Here is a 16889-nt window from a genome sequence, read left to right as displayed (position 1 = left end):
TAAAAAGATTGAACTGAAATCTCACTGTAAGGCTTACTTGGCTCTACCCTATACCAAGGGCATAAAACTAGAAATGACACATAAAAGCGTGTTGTTCATTTAACTGGAGACCCAACTTTTCAGTGTATTAGGGTCCACCGCACCCCTGGGCTGCAGCAGTCTTGAAGCCTTGCCTGTTTCTTAGTTGTTTCAGCAATTCTTTAATTCAGGATGCACATCTTGGGGTTAAACACAATGCATGCCCATAACATTTTAATGTTAAATAAGCCCTTACACCTTATCTTTATGCTGGCAAAGCTTTTGCTGGGAGTTTTCTTGGTGTCTTTTCATGTTATCATGAAACTGATAAGGAAAAAGAATGGGGGAAGGAAAAGACCATCACGTGGGGTATTTCTACTGATTTGAAGGAAACTTTGGGTTGTTTTATATTCATCATCAAGACTGGAGCACACTGGCTAGGTAAAGGATTTTAGCTGCAAATTCAGTGTATTTTCAGAGCTGCACAAAGCCGTCTTGTCTTTTGGATAAAGCCCCAGCCGGTATACGGGGTCTGCAGCCAGAGCGGATGCAAGGAAAAGCACAGGAGAGCGAGTGGGATGCTCTGACCCTGAGCCCCTCTCCTCGGCTCCTGCTCTCCTTGTGTGCCTCAGCATCTTTCCTCAGGCTTAAATTGCTTAGGAATGAAGACTGACAGTTAGGGAAGGGGCTACAGGTATCTCCGGCTGTCCCTTTTGTTTCAGGTTCATTTTCCTGTTTGCGTGGTGCTAAGACAGTTGTACCAGCAGTGCCACCAGATCTGTCAACATCCCCTGGCTGCTCCCCAGCTCTCTACAGCCGTGCCCGCTCTTATTTTTGTGGCAGTGAAGTGCAGGTTGTTTAGTTTCTGCCCTTCTGATAAGGACAGTGTCTTGTGTGGGTGTTGGCTCATGATGATGGAATAAAAGGCAGAAGACCTGCTGCTGGTACAAAATATCAACCTTTTCCACTGAGAGGCTTTGGAAGAGTCTGCGGCAGGGATGGGAGGCTGTGCCAGCCCCGGCCTCTCAGGGTGTCACAGAGGGGTGGCGTTGCACTTACCATACCAGTGTCCATCAGGATTATGGAGAGACGTTGCCCATATTCCTGGCAGTCTTTCAAGCTCAGAGCCTGTTGCGGATGAATTTAGAGCTGCAAACCTAAACCATTCATAGACCGTGAACTGCTTGAAGGACGTGTATGTAATACACAAAAGCCAAATAGTTCTGCTGTAAATTTTTATGGGTCATTGACATGTCCTTTCTGGTGGAAACCAGGCCTGCAAACGTGTGCTAGGAACCATTGCCTGTTCAAGGACTGAGGAGATCTTCCTCTCCAATTTAGGAGAGGCTGTATTTGGAAGGCTTCTCCTCACCAAGAACTTGGTGGCTTTCCTCACATAGTAGTTGCTCGGTGGTGTGGGGCATGGAATAGTTGCCTGAATTTATATACACAATTCTTAAGATACATTACTGTCCATTCAGTTCATAGCAGCCTTTGCAACCATCTTAAACACAGAAAATATCAGACTTCAGGTTGCCTTAATTCAGTCCTTTGTGTGCAGGCATTATTATAGTTTTTAATTATAAGTATTTCCATACATATTTTTCCAGTAGGATTCTTGCCTCATTCTGTGAATGAGTAATTATTCCGTTTCTTTTTATCTTCCTCTTTCATTACATTGCCCCAGGCTTTGTCTAATACAATCCAAAGCTTTCACTGAATGAAGAATTATTTATTTTCTCATGGGCATTTCCGTGGTTCTCTGTGTTCTGTTTGTGTGTTTCACGGACACTTAATGAACTTACCTTCACAGCGCTTGTCGAAATCAGATGGTGCTCTTGTCCTTGTGTTTTGGGTTTACTGCAGCACAAGAATTGCATCAAAGGGTGTAATCTTGGCTGCCCAGCTTGGTGCCTGGTCCTGTAGCCTACACCTCTGGAGAAGGGCTGGGAGAGCTTCACTGGCTTAGTCTCGCCCTACCATTTTTCATTTTACCTTCAAGACTCAAGGGATATTATACATTTCCTTTTTCCGCTTCCATTTTCTGTCATACTAACTCACTGCACCTGCCTTTAGTTCTCCCTCCTCCCGTATCATCTGCTCTTGAAAATCCTTGCATCACCCTCATCTTCAGATTGTCACAGCTGTGCCACCACCGCTGCCACTGTCCAGCTTTCCTTCTGTTGTAGCAGCTCTTAACATCCCCAGAGTGCAGACGGTGCTGTGTCTGTGTCCAGGACTCCTCCGTGTCCTGGGCTGACCCTGTAAGCCCAGCTCAGTCAGGGACATTGGGTGAAGAGAAAGTCAATACTATGGGATGCTGGAGAAGGGAGCAGAGGCTGGTGATGATCCCAATGACCTGCCATATGCCACAGCAGGTGGAGTTTTGGAAGGGCTGATGGTTTCGTGTCTAGGGGTATGCGTTTCTGTGTCGCAGGGGTGCTGTGGCAAGGCAGGAGGACAGGGTTCCAGCTTCCATTGGCCAAGGTTGCATGGAGTCCTCTAGTAGACTGGAAAAAGTGGAAAGCGTTTCTCACAAATGTTTCTGTGAGGACTGGACAAAGAATGAGCTTCGTCTGTTCCTAAATGCGTCCTTGTTGGCTTTTGTGAGAAGAGGTTGTGCCATCCATCTCTTCGATATTGATATTCTTCGATTTATGGAGAGGATTAAAAAAATTGTCTTGTGTATTGTTGTTGTTATTGTATGGTTATCTGTTGGGATTCAATGTGGTACATTGCTGTAGGAAGTTATAAAGAAGCTATATGAAAACAAGGAAATCTTCAGTCTATCATAGCGCTTGTAACTTCTCTAGAGATAGATGAAACAATAAATACTGGGCGAGGGAAGTTAATCTGTGTCTGTAGTATTTTATTAAATAACGTGAACTCAGTGTGGTTTTCTGCGGCTGGTTCAATTTCCCACATGGTTTTATGGAGCATTATTACAGTGGCCCCTTGCTGCGTGCGTGTCCGTGGGAATGCTGCCCGTGGGCTGGTGGCTATGGCACCCTCCTGTCCCTGCAGTGCCCCTGGAAGGACCTGGCTTCCACAGCGTTCCTCTGACTTGCTGCTGGGGTTCTAGCTGCAGTCACTGGGGCACCTGGAGCCAAGCCAGAACGTGAAAGGACTGGTGAGGTCTCACTGGAGGGGCATCCAGCCTCTCTTGTGTCCTTCTGTGTGCAGAGAGCTGGCTGTCCTCAACATAAAGGGAGCCGCTCTCATCAGGCCATTTACCTCTTTGCAGGGGTTTCCTTGTGCTGCTCCTCAGCACACGCGGTGCCTTTCAGCTTCGGGACGTGGTGAGGAGCAGAGCAAGTGCAAAACAGTCCTCAAGCTTTTCCTTCAGAGAGCAGTGGTTTCTTTTCTGAAGGACTTAATATGGGGAAAAAAGAGAGGGTTTTGGGTAGTTGTTCTAAGTCTGGGGTGGCATTAACAACACAAGACCAAGGGCGTGTTACGTGCCATGCCTTCAAACAGGCAGAGCCTCCTCGGAGATCCCTCACAGTGTAACATATGGATCGTTCCTATCACTGCTGGAGGAAATAATACATCACCTGTACAGATAGTCCTAGTCTTGTTCTGTGTTACGGAAAGCCTTTTTCAATCACTCAACAGCCATATAATTACAATATGGACAACAGATTTTTATCCTGCTGTCTTTTCAGGTTCCCCTCAGCCCTTTTTATTATATAATTTGCCTTTTATCTAGTGCTTTTCCATATTCAAAGGCTGCTCCAGTTCACCTGAGTGTTCACAGCTTAACAACTCACACTGAACTTATTATTTTCAAGTATATGTACAAAATAAGTTAAAAAAGAAAAACGATGGGGTAGTGGGATTGTTGAGCCTGGTTTTGGTTACTGTCTCGTCTTCACATTCAGCTGTTCTTTTTCCATTTCTTTTCCTAACCCTGGGAAAGATAAGGCTCCCTGAATTCCTCAGCTCTGGGCTGTCCCTAGCACTGAGAAAGGAGTGGACTGGATGACCTGACTTCCTCAGTGACGTTTCTGAGTTGTGGCAGAAATTTTCTTGCTGTTTTTATAACTTTATCCTGTTGCTGTCCATACGCAACTTTGGAGTCACTGCTTTTAAAAACAAAGCACAGCTTTTCTCCAGGGATTTCTCCAGGGGTGACAGCATCCATGGAAAATACGAAGTGACAAAACTACATTTTCCCAAGAAGCAAAATGTCATCAATTCAGGGTTTGGTTAACTCTCAAGGCTCCAGGTGAACCCCACCATCACCAAACCAATGCGCTTCTCTGCAGAAATTGCCGTGTGAAGCTTGGCTCGTGGTTGACATCCCTTACTTGTAACAGGAGGGTGCATTTCCTGTGACGTTTACTGGGTTTGTGTTCATCAGAGGTGCTCAAGTGAGTAGCAGTGGATGTCCTTGCAGACTCACAGGGCTGTCGTGGGTCCTGTGGCGGGAGCCATGGCCGGAGCAGGAACATGCAAGGTTGAGGGCAGTGCTTTTCAGAACAGCTGATAGGAAATGTACTCTCAATTTGCTTTGTTTTTATCACTATAATTAGCAAGATCAATACACACACTCCTGTATCCATCTCCACATATAGCTGTGCTTATGCCTGTGCCTCCCTGGGGAGAGCTGCGAAGATTTCAGGGATCTGGAAAATTCTCGAAAGTTACGGTTGCCCAAGAGTAGATCTGTTGTGACTGCAGCTCTGGTAATGCAGCGGTGCGAGAAAAGAAAGTTTCATGGCTGTAGGAAGGCACCCAGGTGCAGTGAGACCTTTCTCTTTTCTCCCTTCTTGGCTGCTCAGCCAGCACATAGTGTAGTGTCCAGCTGTACAAGGGGTACCCATGTGCTACCAGAATTAAATAATACAGATGGAGAATGGCATCTCTGACTGCTACCTAACTCCTTTCACATCTTCTCCCTCACTCTGGGAGGTTTCCAGTTGGCATGCCATCGTGCTTCCTCTGGCTGTCGGTGCCTCTCCTGGGGTGGAAGGGGATGACTAGCAGAGCTGGACAAGTGCGGGCGTTACCATGGACTTTGTTCTTCCTCAAGAGTATGGGAGGAATCTTAGTGATGCTCTTACGCTTTCAGTGCTCTCACACAGATTTTCATCTTTAGGGATCTCTTCTAACGAATGATTAATTAGTACTTTCAGGTCTACTGCACAATTAAAAAGGTGGTGGGGGGTGTGTGAATACAAGTTCAACCTTTCTTGGCTCTTGTTTTCCCTTAATCTCTGTCGGGTTTTGCCCACTGACCCTGGGGGACTGTGAATATGTGGGGATGCTGCTTATCACAGTCTGCATAAACAATGTCCTTGTTAAGAGCTGATCGGCTTAGCAAGGCCACATGAAGAAGTTAGCTGCCAGAGCCAAGCAGAAGCTGGGACTGTTGCCTCCCTCTGGGCTTTAGCCCCTCCTCATTAAGCAGGTCCGGGCTATTGATTGGGAGCCTGTGTTTGGAAGAGTCTTACTTACTCCATGCATTATCTTGACAGATTGATCAGACCTGATTGAGAACCTCTTAAAGGAACGAACAGCTGTAATGGGAAAGTTGGACTCTGTCATCCGTTAGGATGATTCTGGGAGCGAGAAGAACGAGGCTGACATCTTGGAGCAATTGTATTTACAATTAACATGGCTGAAAACGATTGCCTCTATTGATCCCCCTTTCCTGCAATTACAGCCCCATTGTTTACATTCCAGCACTTCGGTTATAAAAAGGAAATTCAATAATTATTGCATTATTTAAAGTTAAAGTGCCACAGAGTTTGCTGGCTACGCTTGCTGGTTGATTTAACGTTCAGTAAAATCCATGCTGAGCTCTCCATCTTTAGGCTGAGCAATATTTGGCTTTTAATGAGACTTCAAGGGCTGGTGGAGCAAACCCAGTTTGCTGGGTGGCTTTTGGGGTCGTTTATGGGGGAATCCAAAAGCATTTCAGCACAGCAAGCACCAGCCTCCTGGCCAGCAGGGACAGCATCTGTGGCCCGTAGCCCCTTGGCTGGGACCCCGTGGGGATGACTCCTTTCCCATGCTGCAAGGGTGGTCAGCTGGTGCTTGGAGACACCAAGAATTTTTGTGCCTCGTGCATTATTACAGACCTTTCCCCAGGTATGGCAGGTCTCTGCGGAGCTGCCCTGCGCGTGGCTGCTGGGCTCCTCTTTGAGGAAAGTCGCTTGTTCTTGCTTCCCTCCTACTTTGCAACATCGCAGTCAGAGGCTCGTGGTGTTGATGGTCAGGGGCTCTACGAAGCCATGATCATTTCTACTCAGTGGCTCTGCACCTTCGTGGGGCTTGCAGTGTCTGCATCGGCCCCATCACAATACCAGCGGCATTCACTTAACTCCAGGCAGGGTTGGAGGGCCCAGAAAGCGCAGCTTCAGAAGGGGAGTTTAGGGTCTGGCTGTTAATTGGGGTGGTTGGTGCAGTTTTTCAGGGTTTTCTGTGTGACTCAAGGACTTGCATCAAGTATCTCAGCCTCTTTGGCAGGAGGGAGTGTACATTTCCAGCCTTTTGGAAAGAAAAATAGAGATCAGAAACAAAAAGGTAAATCAAAATCCAGATTTGTTGTACAAAGTCTCCTTGTCCTTATCTTATGGTAAAGTTTTCAGGGCTTGGGTGATACCAAGGAAGCTTTAGCTGGAGGTGGGAGAGTGATTCTCACCATTAGGCCATTCCAGTTACCAAAACCTAAACTGCAAAAACTTGTGGGCGCATGAGTCTGAACTCCAGAGTCTGCAAGCTGTGTGAAGGAGCTGTTATGCAAGGAGCAGGAGAGGCTGGAAGGAGGGAAGGGTTTTGTAACGTTACTTCTTCAGAAGCAGTAAACAATTGCAGGATGTTGGTGGAATACAAAAGAGCATAAGTTCATCTTTTGAACCTGCTGTATGGAGAATCAATTTTTTTCCTCCTTTCAAAACATCTGGGCCGTGGGGCGGCTGTGAGCGCACCAGCCCCTTCCAGCACACAGCCAGCATGTGTTCTCGCTGCGTGCTGTGTCCGCCCCGCGTCTCCATCAGCTCCAGGAAATTCCAGCCGGGGCTGCAGGTGTGAAAGGAGAGCAAGACGGATGGGCCAGCTCTGACTTTTATGGAGTACTTGGAACAGACTGGGATCAGACAGCTACATCCACATGACTTTCATTAAAAATTCAGATTCTTCTCTTCCACGATTGTGTGATTTATCTTGTGCAGCAGATCAGAGGCGCGTGGGGGCCAAGAGATGCTTACAAGGCTTCTGAGGTCTGCTGCAGGGTCTGGTCCCTTTCCATGGCGACCTGTAGCCTCCCCTCCAGCTCCAGTGTAAGGGCCGCCTCTCGTCTAGCTCCCCGGGAGCGCATTGTCACAGGCACGGTTCTTGCTGGCATGTGAAATGTTTCCTACCAAGCCTGTTACTAATTACCCATGTCTGACTTCACCCTAAGGAAGAGTCAATCCCTGGGCATCCTTCTGTGCTGAGGATGTGCTCATAGGGTTGGCGTGCCTCCAGCACCTCCTCCCGAACACGGGAGTGTCTGCTGGTGTTGGCTTTCACAGTAATCTTGTGTGGTTCGAAATCTGGCATAACCTCTGCGGTGCTCGCCTGGTTCTGTGTGCCACCGTGGGCTTAACGGGGGTCCTGCTGGCTCTGGGTCTCGTCACTGATGCTGGTCAGATGTAGGTGCTCACAGGAAGAAGTAAGAGTGGTGCAAGTCTGCAGTGCTGCTCTCTTCCACAGCTTTTGTAACCCTCCAGCAGATTTTTGGCTCCATCTTCCTCAGCTGCATCTGTCAATTCTTTTAAATCCCTGCTAATTTTACGCATTCTAACAGAACAGACGTCGTGCTGAGTTCAGTGGTAAGAAGAGTGTTATATGTGGAAAAAAAAAAACCTCCTCCAAAGATGTTCAAGAATGATAACTTTAGCGGAGTGTTTCTTAAAGCTATTGGTAGTTCAGTGCCCTCTGATTTTGTGGCAGGATTGTCCTGTAATGTGAGAGTCAGCTGGAGAAAGTGATCAGAAGTGATTTGGAAGAGATTTCGCCAGACGGTTTATCAATTATCCATGCCACCACATGGCCTTGCTGAGCAATCAGAGTTGGTAAGCCAAAGGATGTTTGTGTAAACAAGAGGGGGTGGGCTGGCTTTGACCGTCCCCGTTAGAGCTCCTGCACAGATCTCGGATTGGGGTGGTTTAGGATCCAGGTCACTGCTGCGGCTGGTGATCCTGTTTGCCAGCTGGCACTGAGGAAGGGCTTTCTTTTCGCTAGTGTTGGTTCCCTGCTTGTGGCATGGAGCTCCTGAGATTATTTTCCCACTTTGGGTTTTGGCCCCCAGGCCTGTTATTTCACCTGCTTTCTTCTACCTACAGACACCTTGATATGTGCAGGAAATCCTCTCGCACCAGAGAGGGGAGCAGGAGGGCACAGGCTGCTTCTTGTTGGGGGCAGTGCAGTTATGGAGTTTCTTTCTACTGTTTGTTGTCATTTTGAGGTCTGCAGAAGAAGGGGGCCATCCTTGAGCTTGCAGAGAGTTTGCTCACATGTTCTACTGCGTTTTGTACCGTCGGAACTCCCTGAGGGTGGGATCTCACCACTTAACAGAGATATGGTTGGTTTTACGGTTTGCAAACCCGCTGTTGTCAGTGTGGGTTCATCCTGAGGAGCTTTTAGGGCCTTCCATAGGGGAAGCATTATACAAGATGAAGTTAAGATTGCATAGAAATTGAGTCTTTTTTCTAATGAATAATAAACACCAAAAGCACGAGATAGTTCAAAGTGGTTATTGCGTCTCCCTAGTGAGCTAGGGTTACAGTTCAGATATCCCCCGGAACAGTACCTGACCCGCTAAACATAGCAAAGAGGGTTTGGAAAATAACACTGTGCCTTCTGGCAACCGAGTGCTATAGGGAGGATTATCTGTTCATGTTACCGTATAAATCAGGGTGGCTTGTAATAAACTTAATACAGAAGAGGTTTTGAGCAGATACAGATTTAACATCTTTTAAAATTTAGAAGACATACGAAAGTTTTTAGAAATCGGATTAAATGGTTAACATTAACTACAGTAATACCTACAAAGGTGTTCAGCAGGAGAGTTCATTACTTGTGTAACAGCAGCAACATGGATCCTCAGTCCTGCTTACAACAGTCTCATCTCCAAAGAACGTAGTTTGAGTACATGGCATGGGGGTGAGGAGGACTGCCTGCAGTCAGACAGATTAATACAGCTGTCGCATTAAATTCCATGATTATTGAAAAATACTGTGGGTGAGGCAGTGTTAGATGGGGAAAAGATAGATGGTAAGACAAAGAAAGTTCGAGGTATGTGAAAGATGAAGGTGGAGAGAAAGGAAAACTGAATATAGCGTCATTCCTTTGTTTAAAAATTAGATTTCCATAGTCATATGCTGTGAACATTTATTATGCTATTATTTATTAGAATAAAGCAATTCCAAGCCAGGTGTTGGAGAGCGAGGGTTGGAAAGTCAGTCCATCAGTCTGGCATGGGTCAGCTCATCCCACTGCATGTGTGCTCGCCCCTGCTCGCCCAGGCACCTCTCCCGCCCTGGCTGGTCTGTGCCTTCGCCCTCCGCATCCCCTTCTGCCCTTCTCCATCCCTTCTCCTGCCCCAGCTAATGGCTGTGCTTGAGGGACTGTGGGCAGCCCTGGTGTGGATGCTGTCTGTGTGTGTGCAGTCGCCTCCCTCTCCCTCCTCTCGTGTTTGGGGGCCCGGGGGCTGTGCACAGCCCCAAAGGGATTGATTGCTGTCTGCTGGCCCCCAGAGCTCTGCGGTGCATATAAGCACAAGTTATAATTTTTTTCTTGCTTATTTAAACTGTCTTTGTGTTCAGACCTTCCCAACGTGCTGACTTTTCCAAGCCAAACCCAGAGAAAGGGGGAGGTCGATGTGCAATACTCCCTAAACCAGCCCAAAACACTCATCGGGCAATGGATTGGGGCAGGGCTGAATCCATCCTGGCTGCCAGCACGAGCACAGCCACACAGCGAGTGCAGTTTGGTACGAAGTCACCCCAAAATCGCGTTTTCCTCGTGAGAAGCTAAAGGCGAGGCTCCGGCAGCTGGGATGTTTCGTAACTGGTGAGGAACTGGTGTTCCACGGGTCTGTGGTGAAGGTCAGGGGAGGCAGTGCAGGGGTTGTGGCAAATAGAAGAGGAGAAGTCTCTAAGCAGGATCCTCCAGCACAAATCACTGTGCTGCAGAGCGAGAGCGCAGCTTTGCCCAGAGACCCGAGCACTTCCCAAATGGAAGATGGGTCAGATTTGGTTTGATTTGTGTGTAGGAATAGGTGTTGGGAGCAGCATGGTGTTGTGCTGCGGTTAGTGTACATACAGGAACAGCCCGCATCCCCCTGGGAAGCTGTACTTCTGAGCCGTATGGTTTCCATCAGAGCGTTCCTCTGTCTGTTTCTGATTTAAAGTGGAGCTTTGACTAAACCTGATCAATATTTTGCATGCCATGCGTGAAGAACCAGATGTTGGAAGTTTCCTATCGTTGAGAGGGAGGGGGCAAACAGCCCCCCAGACTTGCAGAAATCAATGTTCTCTGACAGAATTTGGTTGGTTTTCCTAGGAACAATATATTCCTTTGATTTTTCAAGTTGATTTGTCTTCTAACGAGGTTCTGGTTTAATATTTTGAATTTGTTTTCTGTGATACAGATAAATTCTCACAAGGGGAAAGCTTAACAGTATGATGGACAATAACTACATGTACTTGTCCAGCGTTTCATCACTTCCAGCAGCTCACAGCTGGTACTTGCTTGTCCGTTGTGTTGTCCTAGTCTGGCCTGCTCCTTTCCTCTGTTGGAAGACTGACATGAATCAGAGGTCACGTTGTGCCATGTCGCATTGTGTCGGGGGTGGACTTGGTGGTGTTGACTCCTGCAGCATGACAGGCAGGTGAAGCTGACCCAAGCACAAGGAATATTTGAACATACCTCACATGCATGGAGTGGGAGCAAAACAAGAGCAGAAAACAAGACGCATTTATTAAACTGTTTAAAACAAATGTTTTCCTAAAATCCCCCTTTAAATGAGAGCAGTACAGACTGTGCCTCTCGTTCCCACAGAGACCATGTCCTTAATATTTCCTTGAACCTGTGACCAGGTTTTTCTTTTAATTGCTCACTGGGGGGTTTCCTCTGCCTTCTCGCAGAAGCTGCTACTGAGCCCGTTGGCACTTTCTGAGCTTGAATGCGGGGTTTGTAGGATGGAGGCTTCCCCGATGCACCTCTCGACTGACAGGAGATGGGACTTGTCGTGCATCTCCTGGGGCGAGACCCTCAGCCTGCAGCGAGATGGGGCGGCAGGGAGGTTTCATTGCAGAGGTTGGATCTAAGCAGGGCAGAGCAAGGCTGGTTAAGCTGGGCCAAGAGAGCCGGTCGCGTGGCTCTTGTGACTGGCTCGCTAACCGTAGCTTTTTATGTCTTAAGCCATTTCTCTTTCTCTAGCTCAGGAAGAGGGTAATGCATGCAAACAATAGAAATGAGAGGAAGAAGTAGTTCTTATGAGGGAAAACAGCAAAAAAATCTTTTGAGGGCACCAGTGGGATTAGTGCCCTGGTGGATTCTTCAAATATTACAGTGAATTTAATTAAATACATCGCGATCCCAAAAGAGGCTAGTCTAATTAGCCAGATCTAGAATACATTTATTCTCTTCCCTCGTCCTTCCAATCAGAAGCCTCAGCATCAGCTCCTATCCTATTTTTAATCATTCCTAGACTCAGAGGGCTCTCCCTTCCTCCGTGTTAGCTAAGCACACAGCGCTGGGTAATGTCTTTAATCTTATCTTAGCTGTAACTGAGATAATACACATCAGAATTTTTACTAGAAGGTCCTGGCTGCACGTAGGCAATATTCTTGATTGACAAACCTTGAGATCGTGTCCAAATAACCTTACTTATGTGTCTGGGGTGAAGTGCGTGGCAAGGAAAGAGTTTCATGGGATGACCCAGAGGGCAAAAAGGTCTTGGGGTTGGATGGTAGGAACAGGCAGGGATCATTGCATAGCTGAAAGGTAGGTGTGTGGTGGAAACACCTTCACTGAGGAGTCTTTTGTGTCATTTGACTTTGGTATCCATTTTTCCTCAACTTGTGATAAGCCCTTACTGTAGGAACTGGGAAAGTTACTGTGAACTCTCGGCCTTGCCACTGCCCAAACTGAGCAGAGAGAGGCTGTGCCGTGACAGCTGGCGCGGGTCTAAGCAGCGAATTCTTCCCTCTGGTTTTAAGAACTAATTGCTGTATCCTTGGGATCCAGGACATAAAATGGCTATTCGTCTCCCTAGCAGCATGGACCTCTGTGCCAGATAATTGATAGATCTTGTCAAATAATCAAGGTATAATACTCTAGAATTAGCTATATTGGCTGTGATAGTGCAGGTGACAAGATTTTTTTTTTTTTTTTTTTTTTTTTTCCCAAGTGCTAACCTCTCTCAGTGACACTGCTGCGTGCTCACCGTTGGCTTTTCAGTCTCAATCGCTGTCACGGCCATCTCCCAGGCCAGGCTGCTGCCTTCTTCCAGATCCAAGGGAGTACAACGTAGATGCCAGGGAATGGAGCGCTGGATGATGGATAGGATGGCACACGCTCCGTGCTCTGCTTCCATACGCTGTTTCCAGGACCTCTCGATCTAATGGGTTCATTGTGTTCTAGGATTGTTTTAGTTTTATTCTTCTTAGTTTTCAATGAGAATTTATCAAATTTAATTTTATCTGTTTGACATGAAGTTGGATCCCCTCCCAGGATAAGCTTTAAATATGAAAGAATTAGCCATGCGTAGGTCGTGAATAGTTGTTAATGTTGGATCTGGTATTTTTTTTTCAGTGAAGGAGATGATCTTGCCTATCTGGATTTTTGCTTCTGTACTTGTTTCAGTGTGTTATGTTTTTCTTGCTTCTAAGCAGGAGAGTGCATGGTACCTTGAGAATAAACAGGCTTGATCTTCCTGTGTTTTTGTCAAAATGTGGTTTCTTACTTAATTCCCAGGTCGCTTTTAGCAATTTACAGAGGACTAGCCCAGGGAGACTGGAGGTGATACAGGAAACTCACATCTCTCTACTTTGTTCTTCACAGCACCTGCAGCATCACGAGAGCGGGGTTGAGGGTGAAAGCTGCTATTATCACTGTGTCCTCTGTAACTACTCCACCAAGGCCAAGTTGAACCTTATCCAGCACGTGCGCTCCATGAAACACCAGCGGAGTGAAAGCCTACGTAAGCTGCAGCGCCTCCAGAAGGGTCTCCCTGAAGAAGAGGAAGACTTGGGACAGATCTTCACCATCCGAAAGTGTCCAGCTGCCGAGGCTGGTGAGTGCTGCCTCCCTTGCATGAACAGGGTCGGGCTCATGGCTGCTCTCTGTCACAGGATTTCACCAGCAGCATCAGACGCTCTGTGCAGTTTCATGGCAAGCTCGGTGACTTTCTTATTTCTCTTCCCTTCTGTGGGGATGATGCTTATGGCTTTTCAGTAATATTTTATGGAATCCCTGGTTGCCTTGAGCTAGGACCAGACCCCTGTGTACCTGCAGCACCCAGCATATCTCTGCTTCATGGGGTTTGTGGGTGGTGGCTCCGCAGCACCAAATACTTAAGCACGTGCTTCTTTTTGTACTTCTAAGTGGTGGCCTCTGTTCCAGGGGGGCTAAACGCAAGTTTTACGTGCACAAGTGTGTGCGTTTGTTCTGACTAGTGTCTTAAACAGTGAAATATTGTGTTGAGTGTCTTAAGGTACCATCACACAACTCTAGTGTACTATACTTTTGGTAGATATTTTGCTACATGTCAGGTGATGACCTGAGCTCCAGTGCGGACCTGTCCCAGCTTGTTCATTGATTTCTACCCACATTGATTCATGAGTAGTAGCTGGTTGAGAGGGGTGGGCAGGAGAAGGGGCAAGTGTTTCTCTGTTTTCTGTGTCTCCTTTTGACAGGGTGGATGAAGTGAAGGGCTTGGATGGAGCTTTTCCTCATACAGAAATGACAGATAATAGGAAAGGGATTGCAGCTGTGAATCTAGCAAGAGAAAGTGTGCCTCAAAGGGGACAGTTAGGCTGGGCAAAACAGAAATTGTACTTTGTTTACTAATTTAAAGGGTTAAGAAGTTTTTTATGTTAGGAAAAAGGAAGATGTCATGAAGTCCTCTTTGGAGGGAGGAGGAGGAGGGCCTGCGCAAGTCAGCTGGTGCATGTGTTGTCAGGGATGTGAAGATGCTGGAGCTGGGGGGATGCCAGCAAAAGCCTTCACAACCCTCCTCTCAGCTTCAGCCAGGACTTTCCTCCATGACTGCTGTTGAAATGGCTAAATCTTACAGAAAAGTGCTCTGAGGAGCTGGCATTCTGCAATTAATGCATATAGAGACAAGAAAAGTGATCTTAGCTTAAAGGCATTGAAAACGAAAAGCAACACCAGCTGGAGGAGAATATGCGTGGGTCTTAGAAATGTCTCTTGAATTAAGACCTGGGTTGTGTTGCTGTTATGCGTGTTAGTAGCAAGGATCTGAAATACTTGCAGAACACCCAAAAAGTAGATGAGGAGATTTTTCATGAAGAGTTAAATTCAGTCTCATGGAAAAAAGTGACCGATCTGTGAACTCAGCAGCCCAGTGGAGTCGAGGGCATGGAATATGCTTTCCCAAAGGTCACGGTGACAGTGAAATTGTGCTGTGGTTGCCGCACCATCCCGGAGGGGACAGCAGCTCTTATAGCTGTTCTGCTTCTCTGCATTGCTCCGCTGTAGAAAAACATTCAGATTTCGAAAGGATATGTTGACCAGTGTTGTATGGTTTGTGAGTTTTCTTAAAAGCAAAATGAACAGAGAAGAAAAACTATCTGTGCCCTTTTACGATATACAGAACAATCTTGGAAACCTTTGTTTACTTTAGAAATTTTTGTTTACTTTGTCTTTTACTTTAGAAACCTTATCTTTCCCTGTACGTCTGCAAGGATTATGACATTGTAGGTACTGAGAGTGCAGAAGCTGACTAGCTGAGAGAGAAAGGGATTTGTTGACCATTTTAAAAAAATGTAATTTTTATTTTTTTAACTACAAGGCTTGACAAGTCACTGAAAGGAAATCTCCATTTTAAAATATTTTACTTTTTCAAATGGCTTGAACTTTGTTGGTTCTTCAACGAAAACTTACAGCAAACGACATTAAGAATTTCTTTATCGTATTTTATTTCAAAGGTTAAAAATGCAAGTAAAAATAAGGCTCTCTAGAATGCAATGGTGAGGGAGAGGGGGAGAACTCTGATCTGTTTTGCAGGTCACTTTGACCTGAAATATTTAATTTCAAGCACTCTTCCAGCCCATTGTTGAGCGATACTGAGCAGGCACACCTCGCTGGTGGCCGCAGGCACAAGTTACTCGTCCAGTTATCCCTGTGGTGATGGGAGTCGGATCTTGGTGAGAAGCTGCAGTACCCCCATGGGGGAGAACAGATACTCTCATCTCCCATTTATTCTGATCCTGTTACAGTGCCAGAACATCAACTTATAAACAGAACAACCACCTTATAAAGCAGGGTGGCCCAGTTGCCCCAGGCCAGCAGCGGGGCTGAGGACATATCCTGAGGGAGGGTGCGTCAGGATGTCACAAGCTGGAGCTGGGCAGCCCTGGCAGGTGCCTGGGCTGGTACCTCCACTCCTGGCCGTCAGAGCAGATGGGGGCATCGCCTGGCACTCAGGGCTGCTCCTTGCAGCGGGCAAGGTCAGCCTTTTGCAGGGCACAGCAATAATTTGTTTCTCAGCTTGATTTATTCAGTGTAATTTCTTCATGCGTAAAAAGGATCTGCCTTGAACAGGCTGATCCTTCCCCTTTTTCTGTGATGTTTAAACTTCCAGTGTTATAAAATGCTGCTCTTATTTATTATTTAGCTGGCTGTTGTTATTTTCAAGTAGTTTTCAGTGTCAGTGATGTGTAGCAGGAATGTGCATGTACCTAGGCTTAAATTCACTCTTCTGACGTGTTTGTTTTTTCTGGGTTCTGAACTTTGCCAGTATATTTGGCTGCTACACTCGTTCAGGAGAGCAGCACGTTCTCAGTGAGGCTTCGCTGATGGGTCTTCCCAGCACGATGCTGCCAGCGTGGGAACTGCTCTTCCTTCGTGGCAGGGCTGCACTTCGGGTTTGCAGCTGACTCTCTGCATTTCTTCCTCCTCTGTAGTAATCGATGGTGTCTCTGTTGTATCCCCATTGGGTTTTTATTGTTTTTTCTGAGGGCAAGGTGGACTTTCCTTTCTGCCTTTTGATGAGAGTCTCTGATGATAGTGTATAGTATGAGAAAGCCTTCCCTGCGTTTCACACACCTAGAGCAAAAGTGCTTTTCTGATCTGTGACACGTCTCTGTCAAGGGGCCCAAAGGGATACTGATTTTTTTTTTTTCTGCATTACAAATGCAGTGGTTTGTTTTGATGCTGTTGTTACTCCCTTGTAATCATCGCTGTGATTCTCTCTCCCCTTCTAGTTAATTATATTTGTTTTAAATTCAGTTTCCCTACAAATACAATATCAGCTTGCATTTTTTTCCAAAGTCAGTCCCCTATTATTATTACTGCTTTTTCTGAGGACTCTTAAAACATTTCAGTCCTCGAAGCTTTTCTACCTTCTGCAGAACTCCTTCCTGAGAGGGTGGCCCAGCCCTGGACCAGCAGCCTGGGCTGTGGAGTCCCCGTGCTGGGAGATGCTTGAAACTCAATGGGCAAGGACGAGGCCCTGAGCAGGACCTTGACTGGCGCCTGTCTTCTCTCCCTGTAGAACTGCAAGCGCTCAGGGCAGAGCTGAACTGGCAGAAAACCGCTCTCTCCTTGTGCTGGTTTGTTTTCTGCTGATTTGCCTCGGCAGTAGTGTGAAAGAAACATCATCCCTCTCCATGCTCTTCTGTCTGGTGTGC

At 46.7% G+C, this 16889-nt stretch overlaps 1 protein-coding gene across 1 annotated transcript in view; it reads left to right on the top strand.

Moving 5' to 3' along the window:
• ZFHX3 (zinc finger homeobox 3) overlaps nucleotides 1–16889 on the top strand; it is a 112282-nt gene that overhangs the window by 23396 nt on the left and 71997 nt on the right. Inside the window, exon 3 of the mRNA XM_074157905.1 lies at nucleotides 13078–13309. Coding sequence (XP_074014006.1) covers nucleotides 13078–13309 — 232 coding nt within the window. The remainder of the gene's footprint in view (nucleotides 1–13077; nucleotides 13310–16889) is intronic.

The sequence above is a fragment of the Numenius arquata genome, chromosome 13 (genome assembly GCF_964106895.1).
Source record: "Numenius arquata chromosome 13, bNumArq3.hap1.1, whole genome shotgun sequence".
Taxonomy (NCBI): Eukaryota; Metazoa; Chordata; class Aves; order Charadriiformes; family Scolopacidae; genus Numenius; species Numenius arquata.
This window is presented reverse-complemented; position numbering and strand designations above follow the sequence as displayed.